Source organism: Sardina pilchardus, chromosome 9, assembly GCF_963854185.1.
Source record: "Sardina pilchardus chromosome 9, fSarPil1.1, whole genome shotgun sequence".
Taxonomy (NCBI): Eukaryota; Metazoa; Chordata; class Actinopteri; order Clupeiformes; family Clupeidae; genus Sardina; species Sardina pilchardus.
The window spans coordinates 24,649,340-24,673,537 of record NC_085002.1 but is presented as its reverse complement, the minus strand read 5'-3'; the positions used below and the strand labels follow the sequence as shown (position 1 = coordinate 24,673,537).

At 44.3% G+C, this 24,198-nt stretch overlaps 2 protein-coding genes across 3 annotated transcripts in view; one reads left to right on the top strand and one right to left on the bottom strand.

The window, feature by feature from the left end:
* Positions 1-2,783: 2,783 nt before the first annotated feature.
* errfi1a (ERBB receptor feedback inhibitor 1a) lies at positions 2,784-11,918 on the top strand. Of its 2 annotated transcripts, none has more exons than XM_062544363.1 (4): positions 2,784-2,977; positions 7,214-7,416; positions 7,751-7,830; positions 8,353-11,918. In XM_062544363.1, the coding sequence occupies exons 2-4, from the start codon at positions 7,265-7,267 to the stop codon at positions 9,588-9,590; spliced, it is 1,470 nt and encodes a 489-aa protein (XP_062400347.1). In that variant the 5' UTR covers positions 2,784-2,977; positions 7,214-7,264; the 3' UTR covers positions 9,591-11,918. The 2 variants fall into 2 exon arrangements, with proteins under 2 accessions (XP_062400347.1, XP_062400346.1); XM_062544362.1 differs by lacking the exon at positions 2,784-2,977 and adding an exon at positions 3,001-3,229.
* A 6,877-nt stretch (positions 11,919-18,795) lies between these two features.
* Positions 18,796-24,198, bottom strand: part of LOC134092671 (uncharacterized) — a 45,448-nt gene continuing 40,045 nt past the window's right edge. Inside the window, exons 2-6 of the mRNA XM_062545698.1 lie at positions 21,933-22,053; positions 20,830-20,925; positions 20,461-20,626; positions 19,467-19,605; positions 18,796-18,912 (exon numbers count right to left, since the gene is read on the bottom strand). Coding sequence (XP_062401682.1) covers positions 18,796-18,912; positions 19,467-19,605; positions 20,461-20,626; positions 20,830-20,925; positions 21,933-22,053 — 639 coding nt within the window. The remainder of the gene's footprint in view (positions 18,913-19,466; positions 19,606-20,460; positions 20,627-20,829; positions 20,926-21,932; positions 22,054-24,198) is intronic.

The following is a 24,198-nucleotide window of genomic DNA, read 5'->3' as shown; positions in this document are numbered from 1 at the left end:
GGTTCCCCAGCAACCTGGGGGAATTACAGGAGCTGGAGATTTCCACTAGTTAGTGTGTGTGTGTGTGTGTGTGTGTACGAGAGACAGAGACACAAGTATAAAGAGAAAATATTTGCTTTAATGTGTGTGTAAGTGTGTATGTGTGTAATGTGGTGTGTGTGTGTGTGTGTGTGTGTGTGTGTGTGTTGTGTGTGTGTTGTGTGTGTGTGTGTGTGTGTGTATGAGAGATAGAGACACAAGTATAAAGAGAAAAGATTTGCTTTAATGTGTGTGTAAGTGTGTATGTGTGTAATGTGGTGTGTATGTGTGTGTGTGTGTGTGTGTGTGTTTGTGTGTATACGAGAGACAGAGACACAAGTATAAAGAGAAAAGGTCTGTTTAAATATGTGTGTGTGTGTGTGTGTGTGTGTGTGTGTACACAGAGTGTTTGCATGCCCAGTTGAGAATGACATATCTATGACAAAGAAGAACAACTATTAGAATCAGATGTCTCCCGCCACCCTTTCCTCACAACTCCGTGTCACTCACTCCCCCGATTGATCTGTTCCAAGGAAGGAATGTCAGACAGTGTCTTTGTCAGCGCTGCGTGCTGCGGTCGCTTCACTATTTCGGGGCAGGTGTTGTCCCAGACCAGGCTGCCTGCCCCTGGAGGACCAGCCCTCCCATTCAGAGTGCCTGCCGTCTGCCTGCCTTTATAAGGCACTTCCTGCCTGTGGTGACATCACGTCAGCTGTGCGGTGCGGGCTGTAGGCGGGAGACAAGGAAAAGAAAAGGGGGGGGGGGGTGGCGGGGGGGAGGAGTGACAGAGGGAAGGAGCATGTGCAGGGGAGGAAAGTTCACGGCCGGGTTTCCTATCGGTGCGCTGCGATCTCTGCTCGGTCCGGCCATCTATTCTACGCTCTCTGCTCCAGCATGTTGTAAATGCACCAGGCCATTTAGCGAGCGTTAAGGCGTGATTAGACACACGTTTGCGCACTAGCGTTTGCTGATGTCGGCCAGGTCGGCTGTTGTGCACTGGATGAGCTTCATGAGCTGTGCAAGCCCTAAACAAGGCACCCATATGGGGAGTTCTCATGTCAGCAATTTATTATTTTTATGGTGTGTAATAGCTGTGTCATAACAAGAACAGCAGAGCTGTGCAAATGCATACATAAGTGCATGCATACACACAGATACACACATACACACACACACACACACACACACACACACACACACACACACACACACACACATTTCACCCACAGGTCGACCATCTGGTATGTACGTTCCCACAGAGCCCACCATTCCAGGGCTGGCAACAACTGGCCCGGTGGAATTTGAGAAATGTGCTTGAAATTATGGAAGGGGATTAGTGCAAGCCTGGACCCTCCATGGCCAGATATCTAATGATAAGCCTGTTAGGTTCGGGGGGCCAAGGCCAGCAGTGGAGGATTTGCTAACTGTAACACACAAGTACATTTTGTTCTCGCCACGTGCTTCCTCATTCAACCTCTGTTTGTTCAACGAGCCAGTGTTTTCTTGCCGGCATTGTGTCTCTATCTTTGTGCAAGACAGAAAAAAAGATTAATCTTCAAAACAACCTGCTCGAAAATGAAGTGCAAGAACACCCTTTGTAAAGAGGGTAGTCAGCTAGATACAACAGTTTGCTAAATACGTCAATTGTTGTGTGTAGTAGAGACACCATGTTCTCACACAGAAGTGTCGTTCTAACATTATTTCTTTCACAAAGAAGTTCAACTCTCCACCACATTCACCTATATGCCTAAGTCATGGCAAAACACATCATGAACATCTAGCTCACCTGTTTGTTTCTATACCTGACAAACTTCACCAACCACTCAAATGTTCTTGAACATTGAGACAAATGTGTATATAAATCCCTTGATCAAACAACCACACAACTCTGGCTCACTTTTCAGAGTCAGACACAATGGCGGAAGAAAGATGTATTCTTCTGACGCCTTGCCAATGTTTTCACTGCCCCGCGCTGAGGCGTGTGCTGGAGGAGGCACACACACACAAGAGCACATACTGCAGGGTACCTGATACGTTATGTCTCTCTCTCTCTCTCTCTCTCTCTCTCTCTCTCTCTCTCTCTGTGTGTGTGTGTGTGTGTGTGTGTGTGGTGGGGGCGGGGGTCACATCAACCTAGGAATGAGCTCAGGTAAACAGCTATATTGCCCACACACAGATCTGATAAAGACATAAAGAGATATAGTCTCCATTGAGCCAACCAGGGAAATAAACAAGGGGCGATAATTGGACTCGTTGTTTACTGTCCAGCCCTTCTTTATCTATCCTGGAGCCATGTCAAATACCGTCTCTTCCTCCTTCACATGGACACACCAAGTGACCCTCCAGAGCCCTCCTCTCTGTTTAGACAGGCAGGTTCACCCACAATCAGGATCTGTAAACACGTGTCTGACTTGGCAGCGATTTTGGGTGTTTACTGGTTCAATGAAATCTTCATTCGGTATGCAAATAAAAACAACTGATTTTGTATGAAAACATATGTTCTGGTGACTATACTGTCGTGCATGATGTGGAAACCTAATTTGCCTTAGAGATGAGTTGCAAAGAGCAGTGGCAGTGGAAGAAGACAGTAGGATAAAAAATATAATTTATACATGTGCCAGTAACTACATGTTTTGGAAAACTCAATGCATTACACTGAATGATTCAAACTCATAAGACAGAAGTCCTGACTGAAAAAAAGCGTACGGTGTCTTTAAGAGAAGAGGCGGAGTCAGAAGCTTAAAAAGAACATTGCACACAGAGACAGCGTTGTTAACGAGCCTCTCTAAGTAGCGCCGCATAGTAATGAATGCATTAGCTTATCTCAGTGTTGTATTCAGAGACCTAACTAAAGCTTCCAGATACAGTATTTCACCAGTTAAAGGCGAATCCACGGCATGCGCGTCTACACATAACTTGGGAATAGTGTGCGCATATTGAAAACTGCGATTTTTGTAAGGTGAGCATCAAACGATTATTTGTAATGTTATAGTTGAATTTAAGTCTTTTGTATGTTGGTGCGCTCGGGCGCCCGCGAGTTGGTGCGTGCGTGCGAGTGAGCGGGTGTGTGGGCTCTATGTGTATTGATGACGACAGCAGCGAGTACGATGTTATCAGGGTCTGCGACGGGTTTGGACATCTGATAAGAGATGGGACTGCACTACATTGAAATATGGGTACGGTCTTTTTCGCAAGGAGGCGAAAATCAGACGTGAGTTTTGTCCTGCGTCTGAAGTTTGGCATATTATTTGATGTTCTTGTGTTGTTTTGTGCAATGACCAATAGGCTATATTTTAGCTTTAAAAAAAGTTGTCAGGATTAGTGTTCAAGGACTGTCAGATTATGTAGACTGTGCCTGATGTCACAAACTAGTCGCAAATACCCTAATACCCAAATACCCTAACTGATGAAGCAATCTACATCATCGGAAGAAATTAGGTATAAGTATTTCGTCAGACTACTAATCTAATAGGTTGTAAAACTACATGTGTTCCCTTAAAATGACTCATAGCCACTTTGCAGGAGCACCTGATTATGGGTGTGTGTGTGTGTGTGTGTGTGTGTGTGTGTGTGTGTGTGTGTGTGTGTGTGTCTGTGTGTGTGTGTGTGTGTGTGTGTGTGTGTGTGTGTGTGTGTCTGTGTGTGTGTGTCTGTGTGTCTGTGTGCGTGCGTGTGCTTGCCGCACAGGTAGAGCGGGTATGGTTGCTCGGAAACAGCTTTGGATGTGTCAAGACGGGGTGTGAACGCGGAGTGGTAAAACTTTATAATGATCATTTTGCGTTGTAGATCATGTGGATTCATTTTCATTTCGACACGAGGCTATTGTCAATATGTTCAGTACCCTAATAGACAAACTTTGTTCAAGGCATAACGAAGCCTAGGGAGTAGATTGGACACCGACAATGCATGTGCGGTTGCTTTTTTACATCAGGGGAAATGTGACAGGCACACGGTCCCCAGATTTCAACTAAGTATCCTTTTGATTTACGTGGCCCGCAACTCAAATATGGCTCATCTGTTAGTGTGGACATGCAATTGTAGTTTGCGCTGTTAGCTGTGAGGTCTCCTCGAACACACGGAGAAAGCGCTAGACCGCCGCCGGTTCCTTTTTGCACCTGTTGCAAGAGGAAGCGCCAGTCCCGTGGGGTTCATTATCGCAGATCACGTTGCACCCCCTTGCAACCTTCCGCTGCCCTCTTCCCCTGCCCCCAGCTCTGCCAGGCTGTCCCGAGTTTGGAGCGCAAGGACATAAGCAGCTCGTGGGAAGCTCTCTGCGAGATCACAGAAAGTTAGAACGACATACGAGTTTCCTCACACTCTGACACTTTGCGCTTTTTTAGGTTTTCTGTGCGTAATTCTTCCTCAAAGAGTGGGAGCGTAAGGGAACACTCAAGCGGACATACTGTGTTTAACAAATGGGTCAGTTCTCCGTGGTTCTACGGTTACAATGATTGATTTTTCACATTTGTGTTTCAACTTCATGACGTCTACATCCCATGCAATACATGATTGGGCAGTTTGAATGGTCAACTGTAGGCTATAGGTTTTTTCCTCTACTGATTGAGCTACTCCTCACAGTATATGTTTAGCTTCGACTGATTCCCGAGTGAACGTGTTGCAGATATTAAATAGCCTTCTAGGTAGCTGACAAGCTCATTTGCTGACCAATCAACAATAGCCTCCAGTTAATAATTTACCAGAGCAATGCATTTTAAATGGAAAGACTAAAGATTTGCAAGATGATCAATACTGTAGATTTGTATTTGAATATATAGTTTCCTTCAGAGCTACTATCAGGCAAGCTGTGCCTGACTGGGAAACACCAGTGGTGTGTAAGTTGACATGACAAAATGTGTCTCAGACTGTATTAAGTTCTTTACGTTCTTTAATTCAGAGCAAAATATTATTGTGATCTAAGACAGCCTGTGAACCCAGTTCACATTTACTATGTGCTTGAACAACAACATAAAGTCTGCTTTAGTTCTCATGTTAGTTCAGGATAGAGTCATTCTCTCAGGCAGTAATGATGCATCTTGTGGTGTCAATCTTGTGACCTCACGTAATGCATGCTTGCGAAAGCATATCCCACAGCATGTAAGAACATACTCAGCCTTTCGAGATAATGTGCCCAAAAACAGGTTGAAAACGTTCATGCCAGTGGCTGAAAGCTTATCCCCAAACAGCTGTTTCTTTCTTTGCAACTTCAGTAAACGCAAGGTACTGTACCTACATGAAAATGCAACTCTGCATTCGCAGACTCTGACTCTATCTTTCATATTGGAGGCTTGTGTGGAAGAGGCGGCCAAGTGTGTGTCATGATGGGATCGTTCTAGTTGACTGAGGACCACAGCGGGGGTGGTGTGTGTGTGTGTGTGTGTGTGTGTGTGTGTGTGTGTGTGTGTGTGTGTGCGTGTGCGTGTGCGTGTGCGTGTGCGTGTGCGTGTGCGTGTGCGTGTGTGTGTGTGTGTGTGTGTGTGTGCGCGTGTGTGTGTGTGTGTGTGTGTGCGCGCGCGTGTGTGTGCGTGTGTGTGCGTGTGTGTGCGTGTGTGTGTGTGTGTGTGTGTGTGTGTGTGTGTGTGATGGAGGTGCTTGCACCATCATTCAGTTCTCCTATTACCAAAGTGGCCCTTCTTGCTAAGCTGCGAGAAGTTATCTGATGTCCCTCCTATGTATTTGCATTTTACATTGTTATTGCACTGGGATTGAATTTCCAAAACTTTTGCAGATGCTCAGAGAAACTGAGAATCAGAGAGTAATTTTCAGTGTAAAGTTAGACACAGAAGACCGGAATCTTCTGCTCAGATAAACAGTATAGACAGAGTATTCAGCTTCCTGGGAACAGGTATGTCCTAGCTAAGAGACCTGTCAAGTTCTGCAATGACAGTTAAGAAATGAGTAGCCTATACATAATACTGATTACCTGCTAATAAATGTCAGGCTATGTGAGAAGAAGTTGTTTTAGTAAGTAAGTATAACTATACTCTTTTGATCCCAAGAGATATTTTAAAAGTCAGTGAGTACTGATAGTCAAAATATTATATAATCGCTGAATGGTCAGAGAGAGGCTGATCATAAGCATTCTTCCCTAAGTAGTATTGACCTTTTACTCTTTAGTATGTTGTGGTATTCAAGTGGCATTAAGAATAGTGTACTTAACACTTAATCGATACACACAATGTCCTTTCTATACTTGTACAGGTTGTTACAGCACGTACAAGGTGTTGCGATCAAAGCCAGCCTTTTCTATTAACTCCAAGGAGGTTATGTCACTGTCACTTGTTTGTCAGTATGTCAACAGGATTACGCTAAAAAAAATAAAGAATGAATAGGATCATTTACATGACAATTAGTGAAGGGGTGTAGCTCGGGCCAAGGAAAAACCCATTCAGTTTTCTAGTGGATTCTTTTGACTTCCTTAAACATTGTGGGATGGGGCATATTTGCCTTGGTACTGTAGATGTGTGGTGCCCTTCTAGTTGCTTTTGTGTTTTGCTTTAAGAACAATTGTACAGCAATGTGTGTCTGAGTTGTCTTTGCATAGCTTGCATCTTTTTTTTTGCATGCTTGGTAACCATGGCAGCCTTCAGTGCCTATTGATTTTGCTCAGTGCTATTCGTCCCCAGGGGTTGTGGGGCACAAGTGTCATTATGTCGAGTCAGAGGGAGGGCTTGTCATTCCTCAGCCTGTAGAGCAGGGCAGAATATTGCCCAATGTTCTTCTCTTTCACAGTACCAAAAAAAAAAGATACAACCCCCCCCCCACCTAAACATGTCAAATTCAACCGGCAAAAACCTGACTTTCAAACTTGTCAGCATTGTTTTGTCGTGAAACAAGAAGGACAGAGAAATGGAGCACTTGGTGCTACAGTTGATCTTATGGTCCTGGTTCAATTTATTTGCTTGGTGTGTAGTCTGCACACATCCACACTGTCCTTTGTTGGTGCTACTGTAGGTTTGAAACAAGTGATTCTGTAGACCATTTATGGTTTCCCTTAAGCCTTTAATTGACTGAGAAAGGTAGCTATGATACCAGTGGGTATCTCCATATCCATGGCCATTTCACTCCAGTCGACTGGAAGCATGGTGAAATGCATGGTTAGGCGAGACCACTCATGTGCGTCTGAGACTAGCAATCATTTGCCATTTCATTGCCAGGCTTCTCATTGCCTCTTCTGTCTCCCTGCTGTCTTTTCCAGGTACATTTTTGTGGCTGCCAGCTTGGCGATCCCAAGCGTTTCTTGGCTTTGATGCGACCCGATTGCAGCTGGAGTATGTCCACAGCAGGCTTGACTGCCCAGGAAGTCTGTTTACCCTCGCAAGCACTCTTCCTGCGGGGCAGCCATTGTCACAGCATGGCCGGAACTAAGCCTTCCTGGAATCCCACACATGACTTTAACAAGTGAGTAGCATGCACATTCGTGTTTGTGTGTGTGTGAGTGTGTGTGTGTGTGAGTGTGAGTGTGTGTGTTTGTGTGTGTGTGTGTGTGTGTGAGTGTGTGTGTGAGTGTGTGTGTGTGTGTTGTGATGTGTTGCACGTTACACTGAATCATCTCTGAAAAATGTATAGAGTGTGTAAAATGATGTACTTTTTTTTGGCGATATCATTTTTATTTTCTTCTAAGTGCTATAAGCCTAATCACTGATCATGATTGTATTACTGTTGGCTCAGTGTAAACCATGTTAGCAGATAGAGAAGACGTTGTACACTATTTAATCTTTCTGTCCATTTTCAGCCTGTATTTCAGCCTGGACACCACAGTGGATTACAATCTACAGTCACAGCAGCAGGTTCCGTCCCTCTCATCTGTAGACAGTGAGTAGCCAATGCCCGTCATTCTGTCTGTCTTTACATTTTGACTATTACATGAGGAGTACTGTATTATAAATGCCATTATTAAGCTTGTAGGCATAGGGGTATACAGTGGGATATATAGGTGTTATGTGACACCCCCCCCCCCCATTCCCCCCCAACGGCTACTTGATCATCCTCAAGGGAAGTTTTCATAGGGTTCTATGTGATCTGTCAGGCAGAGACTTGGCTTCCGAGCAGCGCTAATTTTAGCTTAGGGAATGTTTTGCAAAACAGTGGGAGGTTAGTCTTTAGCCCACCACAGAACAAGGTGTGGTCACTGACCCTGAGCGAAGTGACTTTTCTCTCCTGTTAGCTGTGACTTCTTGATTCTCGGGTTGAAATGATTTACATTTAAATCTGTTTAACAGATCCATTTAACGCACGCTCTGCTAATGAAACATAATGGCACTAACATGTTGCATGGAGTTAATATTGTAATGTACAATACTGTTTTTGCTTAATTGTTTTGTTTGTCTCACGCAGAATCTCGGCCACTGCTCCGGAACAGTCCAGCAGTTCAGTTGAGGCTGCCCCCAAAGAAGTTCCGGCCCTCACAGCTCACCTTGTCCTCCAGCAACGAGCCCCTCACGCCCAGCCCCGTGGAAGATGACCAGGTGGTTCCCCACTTCCAGCGCCTGTCCGTCTGCGACCGCGTCAGCCCGCCGCAGACACCTAGCCGTGCCACCAAGCCCCTGCCCCCTTTGCCCGGCACAGCGGACTTGTCCACGTCGGACCAGGCCATTGACAGCGAGACAGACGACAGCTGCAGCCTGGTGCCCGAGCCATGCGTCAACAAGCCGTCGCCCTTCCGCTACGGGGCGCCCAGTCGGAGGAGTGTCCGAGGTCGTGGGATGGTTAACTACGCGTACGAAGGACCGTCGGTCCAGCAGAGGCAACCTCATCCGCAGTCAGTGCAGCAACAGCAGCAGCAACATCAGCATCCACAACATCAGAGGTGGCAGGACAAGGATCTACCTGAACAGCAGCAGCATCCAACCCAACATCAACATCAGCATCAGCATCTGACTCAACATCAACATCAGCATCAACATCAACATCAACATCAGCATCAGCATCAGCATCAGCCGCAGGACCGCGCCACCCGCAAGCTGCGCCGCTCTCACTCGGGGCCCGCCGGGTCCTTCAACAAGCCCACGTCGCTGCGCCTGTCCTGTCACCACCGCAACGGCCCGGACCTGGACAAGCCCGAGATCCCTCCCCGAGCGCCGATCCCGCCGCGGCCCGCCAAGACCGCCGACTACCGCCGCTGGTCGGCCGAGGTCTCCTCGGGGGCCTACAGCGACGAGGACCGGCCGCCGAAGGTCCCGCCGCGGGAGCCTCTGTCCAGCACGAGCAGCGGCGGCGGCGGCACCAGCACGCGGACGCCCAGCCCCAAGTCCCTGCCCACGTACTTCAACGGCATCATGCCGCCCACGCAGAGCTTCGCGCCCGACCCCAAGTACGTGAGTCGCGGGCTGCAGCGGCAGAACAGCGAGGGCTCGCCGTGCATCCTGCCCGTCATGGAGAACGGCCACAAGGCCAGCAACACACACTACTTCCTGCTCCCCAAGAGACCTGCCTACCTGGACAAACTGGAAAAGTTTCTGACCGACCCGCCGGCCGGACGAGGAGGCGGCGGCAGCGGCGGCGGCGGCGAGCCGGCCTCGAGGTCAGACGGGGACGGTCAGAGCAAACGGAGGACACCCATCGACCTGGTGTAGCGCCAGGGACACACGCGATGTACTGACCGACCGGTGTGGGCAAATGCATAGCTTCGCCATGTGTCGCCCGATGGACCTTACAGACATTTCACTGCTGCTCTAACGCAGTTGCTATGGTTAGTTTTACCCTAGTCTTTATAACATTAGGGTGAGTTACGTACCAATTGCAGTTACTGGGACTATTTTGTTGCTGTTGCTGACGTTTTTTCTTTCTCGGAAGAACCCCTCGATAGGAAGGCAAATGTGGTGTGCAGTTCTGGATCTCTGGCATTCTGGACTGTGGGTGAGATTAGTCTCATCCATTATGTGTGTATCAGATGGATTATTTTTGATATTAATCATTGTTTCATTTTGTGCTTCTTGCCAATCCTGTGGTGCAGTTGTCTGGTGTGAGCTGGTCTCGCACCTCAGTGTCAGTGTTTTGGCTTTGGTAACCAGAATGACTTATGTCACATGTGTGTCTGTAAGGATGTTGCTTCTCTTGCCTTGGAGAATAAGTCATTGCTTTGTATCTTTGAGAATCAAGGGTAAAAAGGATCAGTGCAACATTAAGTAATCATTTGAATGAAGTCTAAAGGAAAGTACCTGTGATCTCAATGCATTTATGAAGGATCTTCCAGCTTGAACCCCACACTAATTCCTGCAATTCTCTGCAGGCAAGCAAGGAAAAGCAGATTGCCTTTGTGTTTTGGTTGTTAGTTTCTGTTTTCTTCAGAACTTGTTGAGTGTGTGTGTGTGTGTGTGTGTGTGTGTGTGTGTGTGTGTGTGTGTGTGTGTGTGTGTGTGTGTGTGTGTGTGTTCCCATGTGAAATGTACATCTTGAGCCAGTAGTATCACTAAATATCTATGTGCATGCTCCAGGTGGGAATTGTGTGTGTGTGTGTGTGTGTGTGTGTGTGTGTGTGTGTCAGACTTGCGTGTGTTACCTTTTGTGTTCTCTGGTTTCTGGTGCATGAAAGGCCACTTTGTTGGCATGAATATATAACTGTAGTATATAGTACGTTCTATATACATTATGCTTCATTGTGCACATTTACATTCTTAATACAGACTTGTACAGATAATATGCTGTATATCAGGTGTGATGTGTCCAAAATTCTTGCATTCTGTACATTCACAGATTAGTTGGTGTTGCACAAAGAGATGATTTGTTTCAAGCTTGTGAATGTGGCTTGCGTTTGTGTAATAGCTGTTTTGAAAAGGCCCCTGTTTTCAGTCAAGCTGTGAATGAGGGAATGATCTTGCCTGTCATACTACCTCCCATAGTCTTTTTCTTTATTGCTTTCGACAACACCTCCTCACCATAGCATGCCAATGAATATGGTTACAGATAGAAGTAGCTCATGCTAAATTGAAAAAATTACATAGCTGTTCAGAAATATGTTCTTGTGGTTAAACTCAGACCATTCAGAAGTTGGGTGCATTCAGTAAATCCCTAAACAGGTGACTGTTATTGTCATAATTCCTCTCACTATGGTTATTTTCCTGAATGTAACAACGCAGTCAAATGTTGAGATCTGAACAGTGGTTTTGTGTGAGTCAGATGCGTTGGTCTCACCTGACACACACACACACACACACACACACACACACACACTCATACAGACATGTACTGTCACACAGACTTACGCAGACACACACACACACACACACACACACACACACACACACACACACACACACACACACACACAACAGTCTTTCCTGTTCTGCACATGCATTCCTGTCTGACGTGACTGCTGTGGGTGTGGGCTTAGACTCGTAAGCTGCTGGCAGCGAGTGAAAGAAGATGTATTTCATTGTTATATGTTGTTGAAAAAGACATCATTATGATGTGGTAAATGTAGCAAGTGCATCAAAGGGTGAAACCCTGGACAAAGAAAAAAAGCAACATGGTCAGATCAGGTCAAAAAGTCATTAAGGTTTTCCACCTTGCAAAGAGTAGACTCGAACTTTACTGATGCTGTTTTTTTTTTTTTTCATGTTAAACAATGTTTACATTACTCATTGTGTTATTTAATCTTTGCCTTTTTTCCATGTCTTACCTGAATGAAATGAAGGCAAGTTCAAGAATTATAGACATTCTCTACTGTGGTAATACTAAAATGCACTGAGAGTACAGTATGTTAATGTTTGTTTGTTGGTATGTTTGTGAATGTACATGTATGTCTGAATGAGTACAGTATGTATGTGTGCGTGTGTGTGTATGTGTATGTATAAAGTATTTAACATAATTCTACTATCCATGATGAATTTAGTACTGTCTACAGTGTAGTCTTTAAATGAGGAAAACAATAAAAAAAAATGCTTATTTATGCATCATTCATGATGAGATTTGGTCTCCTGTTGTTTCTTGCTTTTAGAATAGAATATATACTTTTTGATCCCGTGAGGGAAATTCAGTTCGCTACATTTAACACAGCGAACACACAGTGAGGTGAATCACACAACCCAGAACAGTGAGCTGCCTGCCCAACCAGCGGCGCTCGGGGAGCAGTGAGGGGTTAGGTGCCTTGCTCAAGGGCACTTTAGCCGTGGACTGGTCGGGGATTGAACCGGCAACCCTCAGGTTACAAGCCCGAAGCCTTAACTAGTAGGCCACGGCTGCCCCTCTGAGTGAGATGCCCCATATTATGAAAAAGAAAAAGAAAAAAAGCAGAAATATTGCCGTTTTGCCTGTTCTGTCACCACCCACGCCCATGCTCTGCTTGGCTGCTATTGGCCCGGGTCCAGGGGACAGGTGAGTGTGCTGCAGCGGGCGACAAGTATACATTACCACCACTGTTTCCTGTTTACTAAAGTATGCTGCCTCACCCACGCCACCTCACCAGTCCTGCAGCAGCACTGGGTCTGGAACGGACTCAGCAGAGAATTGGCCCGGACCTGGGCCGGAACCGTTTGCAATCAGGACCTCGTCTGTACTGGAAAGAAGACGGGTTTCTGGTACCGTTTTTTGCTGCATGTTGTTGTGAGTTGTGAGCAGATTTTTGGGAAATGGATACTGTATGTACAGTACTGTACAACGTGTATAGGGAGTTACTTTTGGTATCGGTTGTCTTTTGTCGTTTTGTCTCTTGTCATACTTTTCTTTGACTATTTTACTCCAAATTTTACTCTCGGAAACGAAAACTCGCCTGTTTCCATTTTCACCAACTTCCATCCAAAATATGGAAATGTGCTTCTCCTTACTGGTCTCTAAGTAATTGACAAAAATGACAAGGCACAGCTTGAGATCCTGTAATGAGGCACTATTTGCTGAACTGCAATTAGCATTTAAAGTTTAATCACCCTGATTTGGAGGAAGTGCTGTGTCAGGCCATCTGGATCACCCCAACCCAACATATTAACCTGCTCAGGTGACCTGTTGCCTGACAATGGGGCCTGTAACCATGGGAACTGTGACGAGAGCCTTTCTCTGTTCTGATGGCGTGAGGAAGAGTGAATGACAACCAACCACAACGCAGAACTGTACACATGCAGAGAGCCACTGATTATTATTATTATTATTATTATTATTATTACTCTAGAGGAATCACAAAGTAATTTAATAACTTGACAGTCCACATTTATCTACTAGGATGATGTATGTGAAGTACATTTAATGAAGTCAGGATGGGGCTGATTGGGTTCTAGGCATCATAGAATGTGCTACACACACTGTATGAGTTCTGTCCATTTAAATATCTTCTGTCCCAGTAAGATAAGTAGTTCTTCAGTGTGTGTGCTCCCTTTGAGTCAAAGTCATGCCATTGATGCATGCAACATACAGTATTTCTTGCATGACCATTATAGTAACATTTATTTTCTTGAGAGCACAGAGCCTGTATAGTATTTACTATGTGGCGATTTGGATGCATAGTATGTCTGCCTCAACTTTCCATCCTGACCCCTGGGCTTCATCAGACCTGATTATATAGAAAACAAGAAGAGTGGCTTCAGGTGTAGAATGTATGGTTAATATGAAGATACTATACACGTAGACTTACCAACAGACCTGAATAGGTGCTGGGAACTAGGGCTGGAAGAAGGTCATTACAAGGGATAAAATCTTACATTTGATCTCCATTTTGCTCCTTCCTATTGTTTTGTTGCAGAACTTGATCAAAGACAGGTTTATCAGCCAGACAGTGGATTATAAGATAAACACCCAGATTTAAAGTATCATGGCGGAAGGCTTGACTGAACAGATAGGTTGTGTGTGTGCGCACAAATCTGACACACAGAAGGGCCTTATGCAGGCAGGGACGTGACTGATTCAAGCTACACACACACACACACACACACACTCACGGAGACAGACAGAGAGAGAGAGCGAGAGAGAGAGAAACATGCAATAGAAATGTTGTGTATGTGATCTTGGAATAAATGTCAGTACATCAGTGGTTATATGATAAATATATGAGAAATTTACAACGTCTTTCAACCTGATGTTCCCAGCTGGATTCAGAAATGAAGCAACGAGAAAAAGAGGCATTCAAGAGACTCACACAATCACCATTTCCACGGTGACCAATCAACAACAAAAATAACCTTGCTTCCGAGAAGGTATTTTTTTCATCAGATAGTGATCAAATGCTTGAAGTTGAACACCTACAGATTAGATTTTTAACCTATTATTTATTCTGCATGAAAAGAAAAGAAAAATCATCATGGTTGCATAGGTGCAAGCAGGCTATAGCTTTATACTGAAGCTTGTGTGTGAAAGAAACTCTAAATGAATTTTCAGTGACACAATGTACTGTATAGATGGCGTGTGTAACTTCTTGGATCCTCCTCTGAGCAGAACATGCAGCGCCCATAGGATTTACCCCAAAGGCCTGCTGTTGTTTCCGGTAAGGCCATAAAGCATAAGACGCCCCCCCACCCCCCCCAAACACACACACACACACACACACACACACACACACACACACACACACACACACACACACACACACACACACACACACACACACACACACACACACACACACACACACACAAACATACACTGAGTAACTCAACCAGCTGGTGTGCGTGCATCCTCTCTCCTCTACAGGAAAGTCATTGCCATTCCACCACGAGTCCAAAGGAAGGGCAGCATTGTCAAACATCTATCACTCGCTATGGCCTTGTCATCTCTGACAACACTACTGTCGTTCTGGAATGGCAATGTGCTAATTTGGTCATCCCTAAATACATTGGAAATGAATGGTTTCCTTTGACCCAAAGACTTTAAGTGAAATATGGCATGGCCTTAAAAAGTCAATGAAAATAAGGCCTTGATTTTTAAATGAACCTGTTTTATCGCAAATGTAGGTAACTGGAAGTGCAGCTTGAGTGCCCTTTGCTACGGCTTTGCTTACATGAAAAAGGAATGGTCTATTGGCACCACCTAGTGGTCAAATGGGAAGCTTGGCTACAGCGTAATGTTCCAGGCTTTTTTTGGTAAGAATCTTTTCCCATATTGGTTACCAAGTACATACCTAATTCAAATTTGCAAAATAAAGACAATCCACAGATCTATATCATAAAGTAAAACATAATGCAAACATTCTCCCTGGCCCAGGTCATGGTTGTCTCACACCCTCGACTGCTGCCTCCTTCTAGTAACTCCCCACAATGAAACCCTTGCAGCAAATCTAGTCTTCAACAGACACAAAAGCTCTTACAGTAAAGACCCAACTTTCCTGAGAGCCCCTATTTCCCCATCACCACTACCAACCGTACACACTTAACTTGCATTTAACTTGGCCATCCTCTCTATCTTATCCTGTCTATTTTATCTTTATGCACATTCAATGAGACCCTGAAGTAATGGGATAATTTTGCATCAGTTTACATTTGCTGCCACTAGTGGCGTCTAGATTTCTAGGCTACTGATGGGCTTCTCCTCTGCTGCTTCGAGGCTGTGGAACACCCTGACCACCTGAGGGCCCACTACTGTAGTTATTAAACAAAACATAGAAAGTAGCCTGCAGCTACAGTACCTATCTCTCTTATGCCTGGCAAGCACGTTTTTGCCTGAACTATAAATGACTATAACTGATCTGATAAAGGTTTTTATATATTAGTGGGTCTCGGCAATTGACACTGAAATTAAGTCCGATTTGTGATGCGACACATCGTCCATCCTTGTCAAAGCCCTCGCTACAGACTCTTCGTCTTTGCACCATGTTTTATCGCATGCTCTAAAATCTTTTATCTCTGTTTCATTGTTCCCACTAACAACAAACTACAGTCCACTCCACACACAGAAAATGAACCATGCCGAATATGTGATCATGCATGATCAAAGATGGCTGCACCCTGGTGCCAATTAAGCAACCTGAAAACACGGACATTGAACTTTTTGCTTCATCTCCATTACGGCGCAGTCACACGCTTGCGTCGGCCAACGTTCGTCCGTTGTTTTCCCATTCACTTTACATTGGCTGGACTTCATTTCATGCCGCACTGAATTGTGGGTCCGATGCGTTGCCTGAGATACGTTGCCTCCGCTAAAAAGTTGAGAAATGTTCAACTTTTGACGGATCGCGCAAGCGCCAGCCAATGAAATTCCGTGTATGCAAATTTTCGAACACTGACAAACCAATCAGTTCGCGTTTATGGAAATGTGACAAAATGAGGCATACGTTGGCGGACGGAGGCGTCTGACTGCACCGTTAGGCTGTTCAGTGGGCAACACGTGATCATTACCGGTTCGGTTGCTGGGCTGCTGTCTGTTCACATGGCAATTTAACAATAGGTAGAATTAGTCAGAAGTTAATGAGGCCCGTCTAGTTTCACTTCGCATATTGTGTTGCTGTTGCCTAGCATCCCAGATGTCAAAATCAGATTGGCAGATAGCGGATCGCCATCTTCACTTCATTTAGCCTACCCCCCTCCACCACCTCCTCCCACCATTCTAAATCAATTGTATGCACCACATTGCTATGTAGGCTAGCATGGTGCTGTACACCATTGGAAAGATTGGACTCTTGGAAATCCAAAAATTACAATTTAAAAGTACAATCTGTATAGGGCTAGTAGATGCGTCTCTTCCAAGGATACCTCCACTCATAGCACTCCTGACAACCTGACACACCTGATGCATTTCTTCCCTCTCTTCCCTCCTATCCACCTACTTCACCTCCATTGACCTCCTCCTTCTACCACTTTCTCCCTCTACTTTGTCGGGCACTTGTAATGTAGACACTCCATTCTGTAATACTACAATAGTACTGGCAAATGCAGTGGTAATTCCCAGCTAAGATATCCTCTGCACTGTATCATATAGGCCTATATTAGGCTATTAACATGTAAGTTGCTTTGGATGAAAGTGTCTACCAAATAAATAATTCTAAATATTTATTTACTTGTTACTAACATGCACTGAGTAATGTGTATCTGTGACTGTTAGTAAATAAACAAAGACTGTGAAATTGGACAAACCAATACCACAACATGCTAGGCCAACCTTTGAGTTAGCCTGGCATGTTATTGATGTAGGCCTACAGTTCTAATCTATGTGTATAACGTGGTTTTGTGTGTTTTCAGTGATTTGGAAGAATGAATTTCAAGCATTCAAAATGTTGAATAACATTTATTGCTAAACATATATTAATATTAATAATATTAAAATATAAATTATTAATATAAAGATCCCAGAAAAAAATCCCATTTCTGCATTTTACATCTACTTAATACATATTTTCTAGGTGTAAATTCTCATAATTCACATAAAGTGCAAAACAGCTCATCTCCTGGAAAATGAAACACCTAAAAATCTAATTTTAGGAATATTCAGGGTACAGAAGGTTGTAACAGTAATAAAGACTTTTAGAGTACATTACCAAAACAATATTTCAAACTATTCAGTATCAAATCAAAATGTTTACGCATATAAAGAGACTTTGGGGTTTGTCACAACAACATATCAAGATCAAATGTGATGTGTTCAAACTGGTAGGCTATATACTGTACAGTGCGGCTTTTGAAGGCCAGTGTCTCTGTGTTCAGTGCATCTTTTTTGTGTGTGGAAAGTTTTTCAAGTATGTCAAGGAGAGGAAAACAGATGGAAGTTGTTTGAATTTTAGCACATTTATCTATGAATTACACATTGTAGCAATTATGACAATTGCAGTAAAAATAATGTTGAGGTTATCCAGGTGTCTTTGGCAGCAATGCTTTAGGTTCAAGTTCTTCATGTTCCGGTTCGTTTTTGGACGTCTAATCCATTGACATCCTCACGTCTGGACGCTTTATCCTCATCTGCAAGTAACATGGGACCAAAATCAGTTTCGGGTGTTCTAACTTGTCAGTATTTCCATAAACTCATCCATCCAGCCATCCAGCCATCCATTAAAATGCATGGTCTTAAGCACACACATGCATTAATCAGTAGCCTATACACTGATTATACCTATACTTTACTTATACTTATACTTTACTTTATACACTTGTCAATGAGCACTGTATCTGTGTAATTGTTATGATGATGGTGAAAATGGAAGAACATGGAACAGTTGGCAATTGGCACGGGACAGGGGTGTGGGACTGTTACAGGGCACATGCGTCAGTCAATAGGCACGTGGTATGGGACAGAGGTGTGGGACAGTAGGCAAGTGGTATGGGACAGAGGTGTGGGACAGTAGGCAAGTGGTATGGGACAGAGGTGTGGGACAGTAGGCAAGTGGCACAAGGCAGTAGGTGAGTGGCAAGTGCCACCAACAACAGGACAGGACAGGACAGATTTGCTCAAACTGTTGCTGAAATAGAAGTAATAGATATTATACTAAAGGTGCCTTGCCACACAAAACCGCTTTTACTTGTATTTTCATAAAATGTGCTAGGCCCTATGTGTTTGTGTTATGTCGTGTAGTGAAAAGAAGTGATACTGCATCTGTCAGCTCAAGCCTCTGAAAATAAATAGCAAGGAAATCAGTCCAATTGAAAAATACAAATTCAAATAAATTAATAAATAAAATCAAAAATCAAAAGTAGTAGTACCATTGCGGCAGTCTACGGCTGTTTTACTGTCTATGTGCCCATTTTTTTCCACAAAAAATCCAAAATTACATTCCAAAATTGGAAATGACAGAATCCATGGTAAATGTCAGACATTACCACAAAAGTAATGAAATACGTGAGGCAGGGCACCTTTAACCTTCACCACTAAGCGCTACTAGGAAATAGTAGGCTACAGGAAGGTGAGGACTTACATCGAGTGTGGTGTCAACCTGATCTAAGCGCGGCCAAAATGTTCCAGGGCCGATTTCATCTGACACAGACACATCGTTTTCCACACTGTACACTCCAGCTTGTCTTCCTGGAAGTCGAACCAGCAAATTTCCAAAATGTCCTGTAAAACACACACACACACACACACATGCGCGCACATGCACACACACACACACACACACACACACACACACACACACACACACACACACACACACACACACACACACACACACACACACACACACACACACACACACACACACACGGGTGCATAATTTATCATCACACATGAATAATTAACAAATCATTTTAGATGTGTCAAAAGCAAATATAGAAATAAAATTACAGACCTCTATTTGAAAAGTCGAACGCGTCACCATCAAAGGATTCAAAACTTATAAGTCTCTTGTCTGCAAACCTTTAGTGGAGAAACAGTTTTACAATTAAACATAGAATTCCAAATGTTTAACTTCTTTTCATTTTAAGGTGCTGTTTGTAATAGTGTGTGTTTATCATGTTTAGAATATGAAGATATCAATAATATAGGAGTCCTACAGATATTTCTATTTATCATTATGGGAATGAAACCATTATGGAAAATAAAGAAGAATATATGGTCATTGAATCTTAACCCAAAACGTACCATGATCTGCCACGGCCTCTGCATAGAACCACAATGACAATGACAATGATTATGAGCAAGAGCAGGCCTGCTGATAGACATCCAAAGAGTATGGCATAGAATCCTGCTCCCCAGTGAAACAGATCACACTGTGGCCCATGGTATGACTTCAGGAAGGACTCATAACACCTGGCAAAGTGCACATAGGAAGAGTATGCCTATGAGACTTTTTCAGTTTCCTGGGCTTTCTTAAAATTTCAGCCAAGCTTAAAATGCTACTGTATGTGTAAAAAGAAATCATTGAGAGTAGGGATGGGACAAAATGTCTACACAGCAATATGTTTTTTTGTAATACATTATCGAAACGCTGCCTTCAAATATTGATATGTTTTACTAAACATACTGTATAGCATAATCACTGAAATGTGTCCAGACAACATGAACATATGCATTTGTAAAATTTTAAGTTAAACTGCACTTAGTATTTAATCTGTCATGAAATACAGTGAATAAATACATAGTTATTTTTTTGCCTTTTCCTTCATTTACAGATCCTGATATATCATATAGGTTGATGTTTCGTAATATGTTGGGGATTGCAGAACTGCAGAGTTGCTGAGTCGTGAATCGTGATATTATTGACACACATACAGTAATAATAATAAAAAAGATAGTTTCTACTACTGTAAATGCTAGTAGCTCATATTCATACAGTCTGGCACCTCATGCATATTTTGTTTTCCCTTTTGGTTTGAAGAAGCGGGTGCGCACATCCACAATCTTTTTTAAAACAGGTGCCAGACAAAAACGTGTCAAATAGAGAAGGGGATGGTCTACACACACTGTATGGCTCCAAAAATACTTTATTTATTTACTAAAGAGGCAACGTTTCAATCAACAGATTATGAAGATCTGTTGATCGAAACGTTGCCTCTTTAGTAAATAAATAAAGTATTTTTGGAGCCATTATATATACAGTGTGTGCAAACCATCCCCTTCTCTCTTGTTTTCCTTTTTCCTTCTCACCACCACCAATTGACTTACTGGCAAACTGGCCCACTCTTTTCATTCAAGCACTCTCCATGCTGATTGCAGTAATCGGGATCTGATAAACAAAATCCAACACATAACCAGCGTCCTTGGGAAATCTCGGCTAAGTAGTGACTAAAATCTATGTTGCAGGAAATGTATGGCCTCAGATCCGTTAGATCTACAATGAAAAAGACATTCAACTGTTAAATATACAGCATAGTTTATACATGGATGTATACACAGATACATGAAGTGGAAAATCTTACTTGCTTCACTTACTCTTTATTTCGATATCAGCCATTGTGACTACTGGGTCTTCAATGTCAACATTTTCTAGAGCTTCACTCAGGGTTTTGAAAGCATCTGGTTGAGCTACAATACTTTCTAATTTGGATCCCAATTGTTCATTAAGGAAGTTTATTTGTGATTCATTGTTGTGATACCTGTATTGTGCAACGCCATCTGCAATAATACTTCCTGGCCTGGACAAAAGATTAATGGGAAAAATCAATGACAAAAAGCAACATACATTATACAATGGAGGATTCATACTGTAATTTCCCAACTATTAGCCAAGGTTTCTAAATTGACGACATTGAAATGTGACATTAGAAAGACTATCAACCTTAAGCGGAATATTCTGAAGTCCTGGAAACTCCGAGGATCAGCTTGTCGGAAAAGAGGTGTGAGCTTCAACAAAAAACAGGTGCATATTAATCCCATGCAATCACAAGACATCAGAAACATTATTAAGCGGGGATCACACTGGAAATAATGAAGCAACAGTGGTTAGCGTAACACAACTCTTAGAACATAATAACTCCAATCTTGTTCCTAAGTAACCCAAACGGTTTGCCTAAATTATCAATTGAATATGCTTGCATTGCACTTTGAAAGTTAAACCAAGTTCAACGCTCAGCTTGTTCAACGCTAGCACTGGCACTTTTCTGCTGCAGAACCAGAACAATTGGAAACCTGCTTCTTGCAGCTGGCCAGTGTGATCCCTGTTTTATTAGTAACATTTGGGATAAAGCCCATGTGGTACCATGCCCAGGTTGTCTCTCTGAATGGCAACTTATCTCCAAGTTGCCATTCATGTATGTATGCAATAGTCATGCATTATGGAACACAAAAGTTCAGCTCATTTGTTCAGTTTGATAACAGGGTACTTAGCTTGGTTACTAGCCGCTTGTTAGCAAATCACAAAATAGTAGTAATTTGTCTCTGGGGGATATAATGGTCACAAACACCTGGCGTAATGTCTAATGTGATAACAGTGTGAGCATGTTACCTCTTTTTCCAGAATCTCAATAAGGGCTTCTTTTTCGGAGGTTGTTGAACTGAAATTCCTCATAATTCTCAGTGAAAAATTTGCTTTCCTTGGTGGAATGGCATTGCTATCTGTAAAAATAAAAATTCACAAAACAATTGCGATTTTTATCAACCAGATTTGGGATACCTAATAATTTGGCAGCAGTACTCACCTAACTTCACATTGGTTTCATTGAAACCATACTGACAAGAGCTTCCATATGTGAGATCTTCATTGCAGTCACACTGACATTCTCCTAATGTAGCATTGAAAGAACACGGTGCGCCATTACACTGGCATTCCTCAGGAAGACACACAGGCGTTGTTGCTATGTGTGAGGTTGAGGTGACAGATGAATTATGTGTTGGTGAAGGGCTTGGAGTTTGAGTACTTTGAGTGGTAACTGTTGGGAACTGAGTGTGGGACTGTGTAGAGGTTACCAAAGTAGTTGTAGCATCTGAAGATGATGTGGAGAACTGCACTGAAGTGGATGTGTGAGGTGGAACTGTGGAAGTGCTGGTGATTACAGGTGACGTTTTTGAGATGGTCGGTATGGCACTTGTGATTCCGGAGGATGAAGTCTGTGACTGACTTGAACCAGTGGGTTCTGAGAATTGTGTGGTTGGATGTGTCTGTGATGCGAAACTTGTGGATGTGGGAACATCAGATGAGGAACTTGAGTGATGAAATTGCGGTGATGTAAAGTATTGGGATGATGTCAATGAAGTTTTACCAGTCGAGCTACTGGATGGAAGAGGAAAGATTGTAGAAGTGAGAGATGTTGAAGATGTAGACTGAGAAACAATTGGTGCGGAAATAGGCCCCTTAGTTGTGCTTGAGGAGGGAGCCGACGTGTGTCCAGTCGTGGCTGCCGCTGATGAAACACCGATGGTCCCTGGTGTGGCAGCCGAAACAGTGTTGGCCTGTGAAGTTGACCCCGTAGAGATAAAAGCTGTACTTGAAGTTTGCTTTTCTGTTGTTTGTGTGGAAGAAGCTGTCCCTTGTGTGGCCATCGTCACAGGGCTGGAGGGCGAGGCAGAGGTCCGAGCACTGACCGGCGCCGAGCTGGGCCCCTCAGGGCTGGTTGGAGATGAAGTGCTCAGTTGGACTGTGGTTGGCTTGGACGTTTCTATGACTTGGGCAGAGGTTGTGACTGCTACAGATGAAAAACCTGTGGTCCTTGTGGTGGCAGCTGAAACAGTGCTGACCGGTGCAGTAGGCCCTGTGGAGGGGAAAGCTGTACTTGCATTTGGCTGGCTTGTCATCTGTGTGGAAGATGTGGTCTCTTGCGTGGTCGATGTCATCAGGGTGGAGGGCGAGCCAGAAGTCTGAACGCTGACCGGCGATGAGCTGGGCACCTCAGAGCTTGCTGAAGTGCTTGGTTGGAAAGTTATTGGCTTGGACGTCTCTGTGACTTGGGCAGAAGTTGTGGTTGCCACAGATGAAAAGCCAGTAGTTCTCGTGGTGCCAGACAAAGCAGTGCTGGCCTGTGGAGTGCTAACAGGTGCTGAGCTGGACACTTCAGGGCTTGCTGGTGATAAAGTGCTCGGTTGGACTGTTGTTGTCTTGGACAACTCTGTGACTGGGACGGAGGTCTGGGAAGCAGCAGATGAAACTTCAGTGGTCTTTGCGGTGATGGCCTGTGCAGTTGGCTTTGTGGAGATGAAAGTTGTACTTTCAGTTGGGTCGCCTGTCATCTGAGTGGAAGACGTCGGCTCTTGCGTGACCGTCGTCACCCGGGTGGAGGGCATGGCTGAAGTCTGAGTGCTGACCGGTGCCAAGCTTGGCACCTCAGAGCTTGCAGAAGTGCTAAGTTGGACTGTTGTTGGCTTGGACGTCTCTGTGGCCTCTGGTGTGGAGGAGGAAGCTGTACTTTCAGTTGGCTCGCCTGTCGACTGAGTGGAAGAAGTTGGCTCTTGTGTGGCCGTCGTCAGCCGGGTGGAAGGCATGACTGAAGTCCGAGTGCTGACCGGTGCCGAGCTTGGCACCTCAGAGCTTGCAGAACTGCTCAGTTGGACTGTTGTTGGCTTGGACGTCTCTGTGACTTGGGCGGAGGTTATGAATGCCGTTGAAGAAATGCCGGTGGTCCCCGTGGTGGCAGTTGAAGCAGTTGACCCCGTGGAGGTGAAAGCCGTACTTTCAGTTGGCTCGCCTGTCGACTGAGTGGAAGACGTCTGCTCTTGCGTGACCGTCGTCACCCGGGTGGAGGGCATGACTGAAGTCCGAGTGCTGACCGGTGCCGAGCTGGGCACCTCAGAGCTTGCAGAAGTGCTCGGTTGGACTGCTGTCGGCTTGGACGTCTCTGTGGCCTCTGGTGTGGAGGAGGAAGCTGTACTTTCAGTTGGCTCGCCTGTCGACCGAGAGGAAGAAGTTGGCTCTTGTGTGGCCGTCGTCAGCCGGGTGGAGGGCATGACTGAAGTCCGAGTGCTGACCGGTGC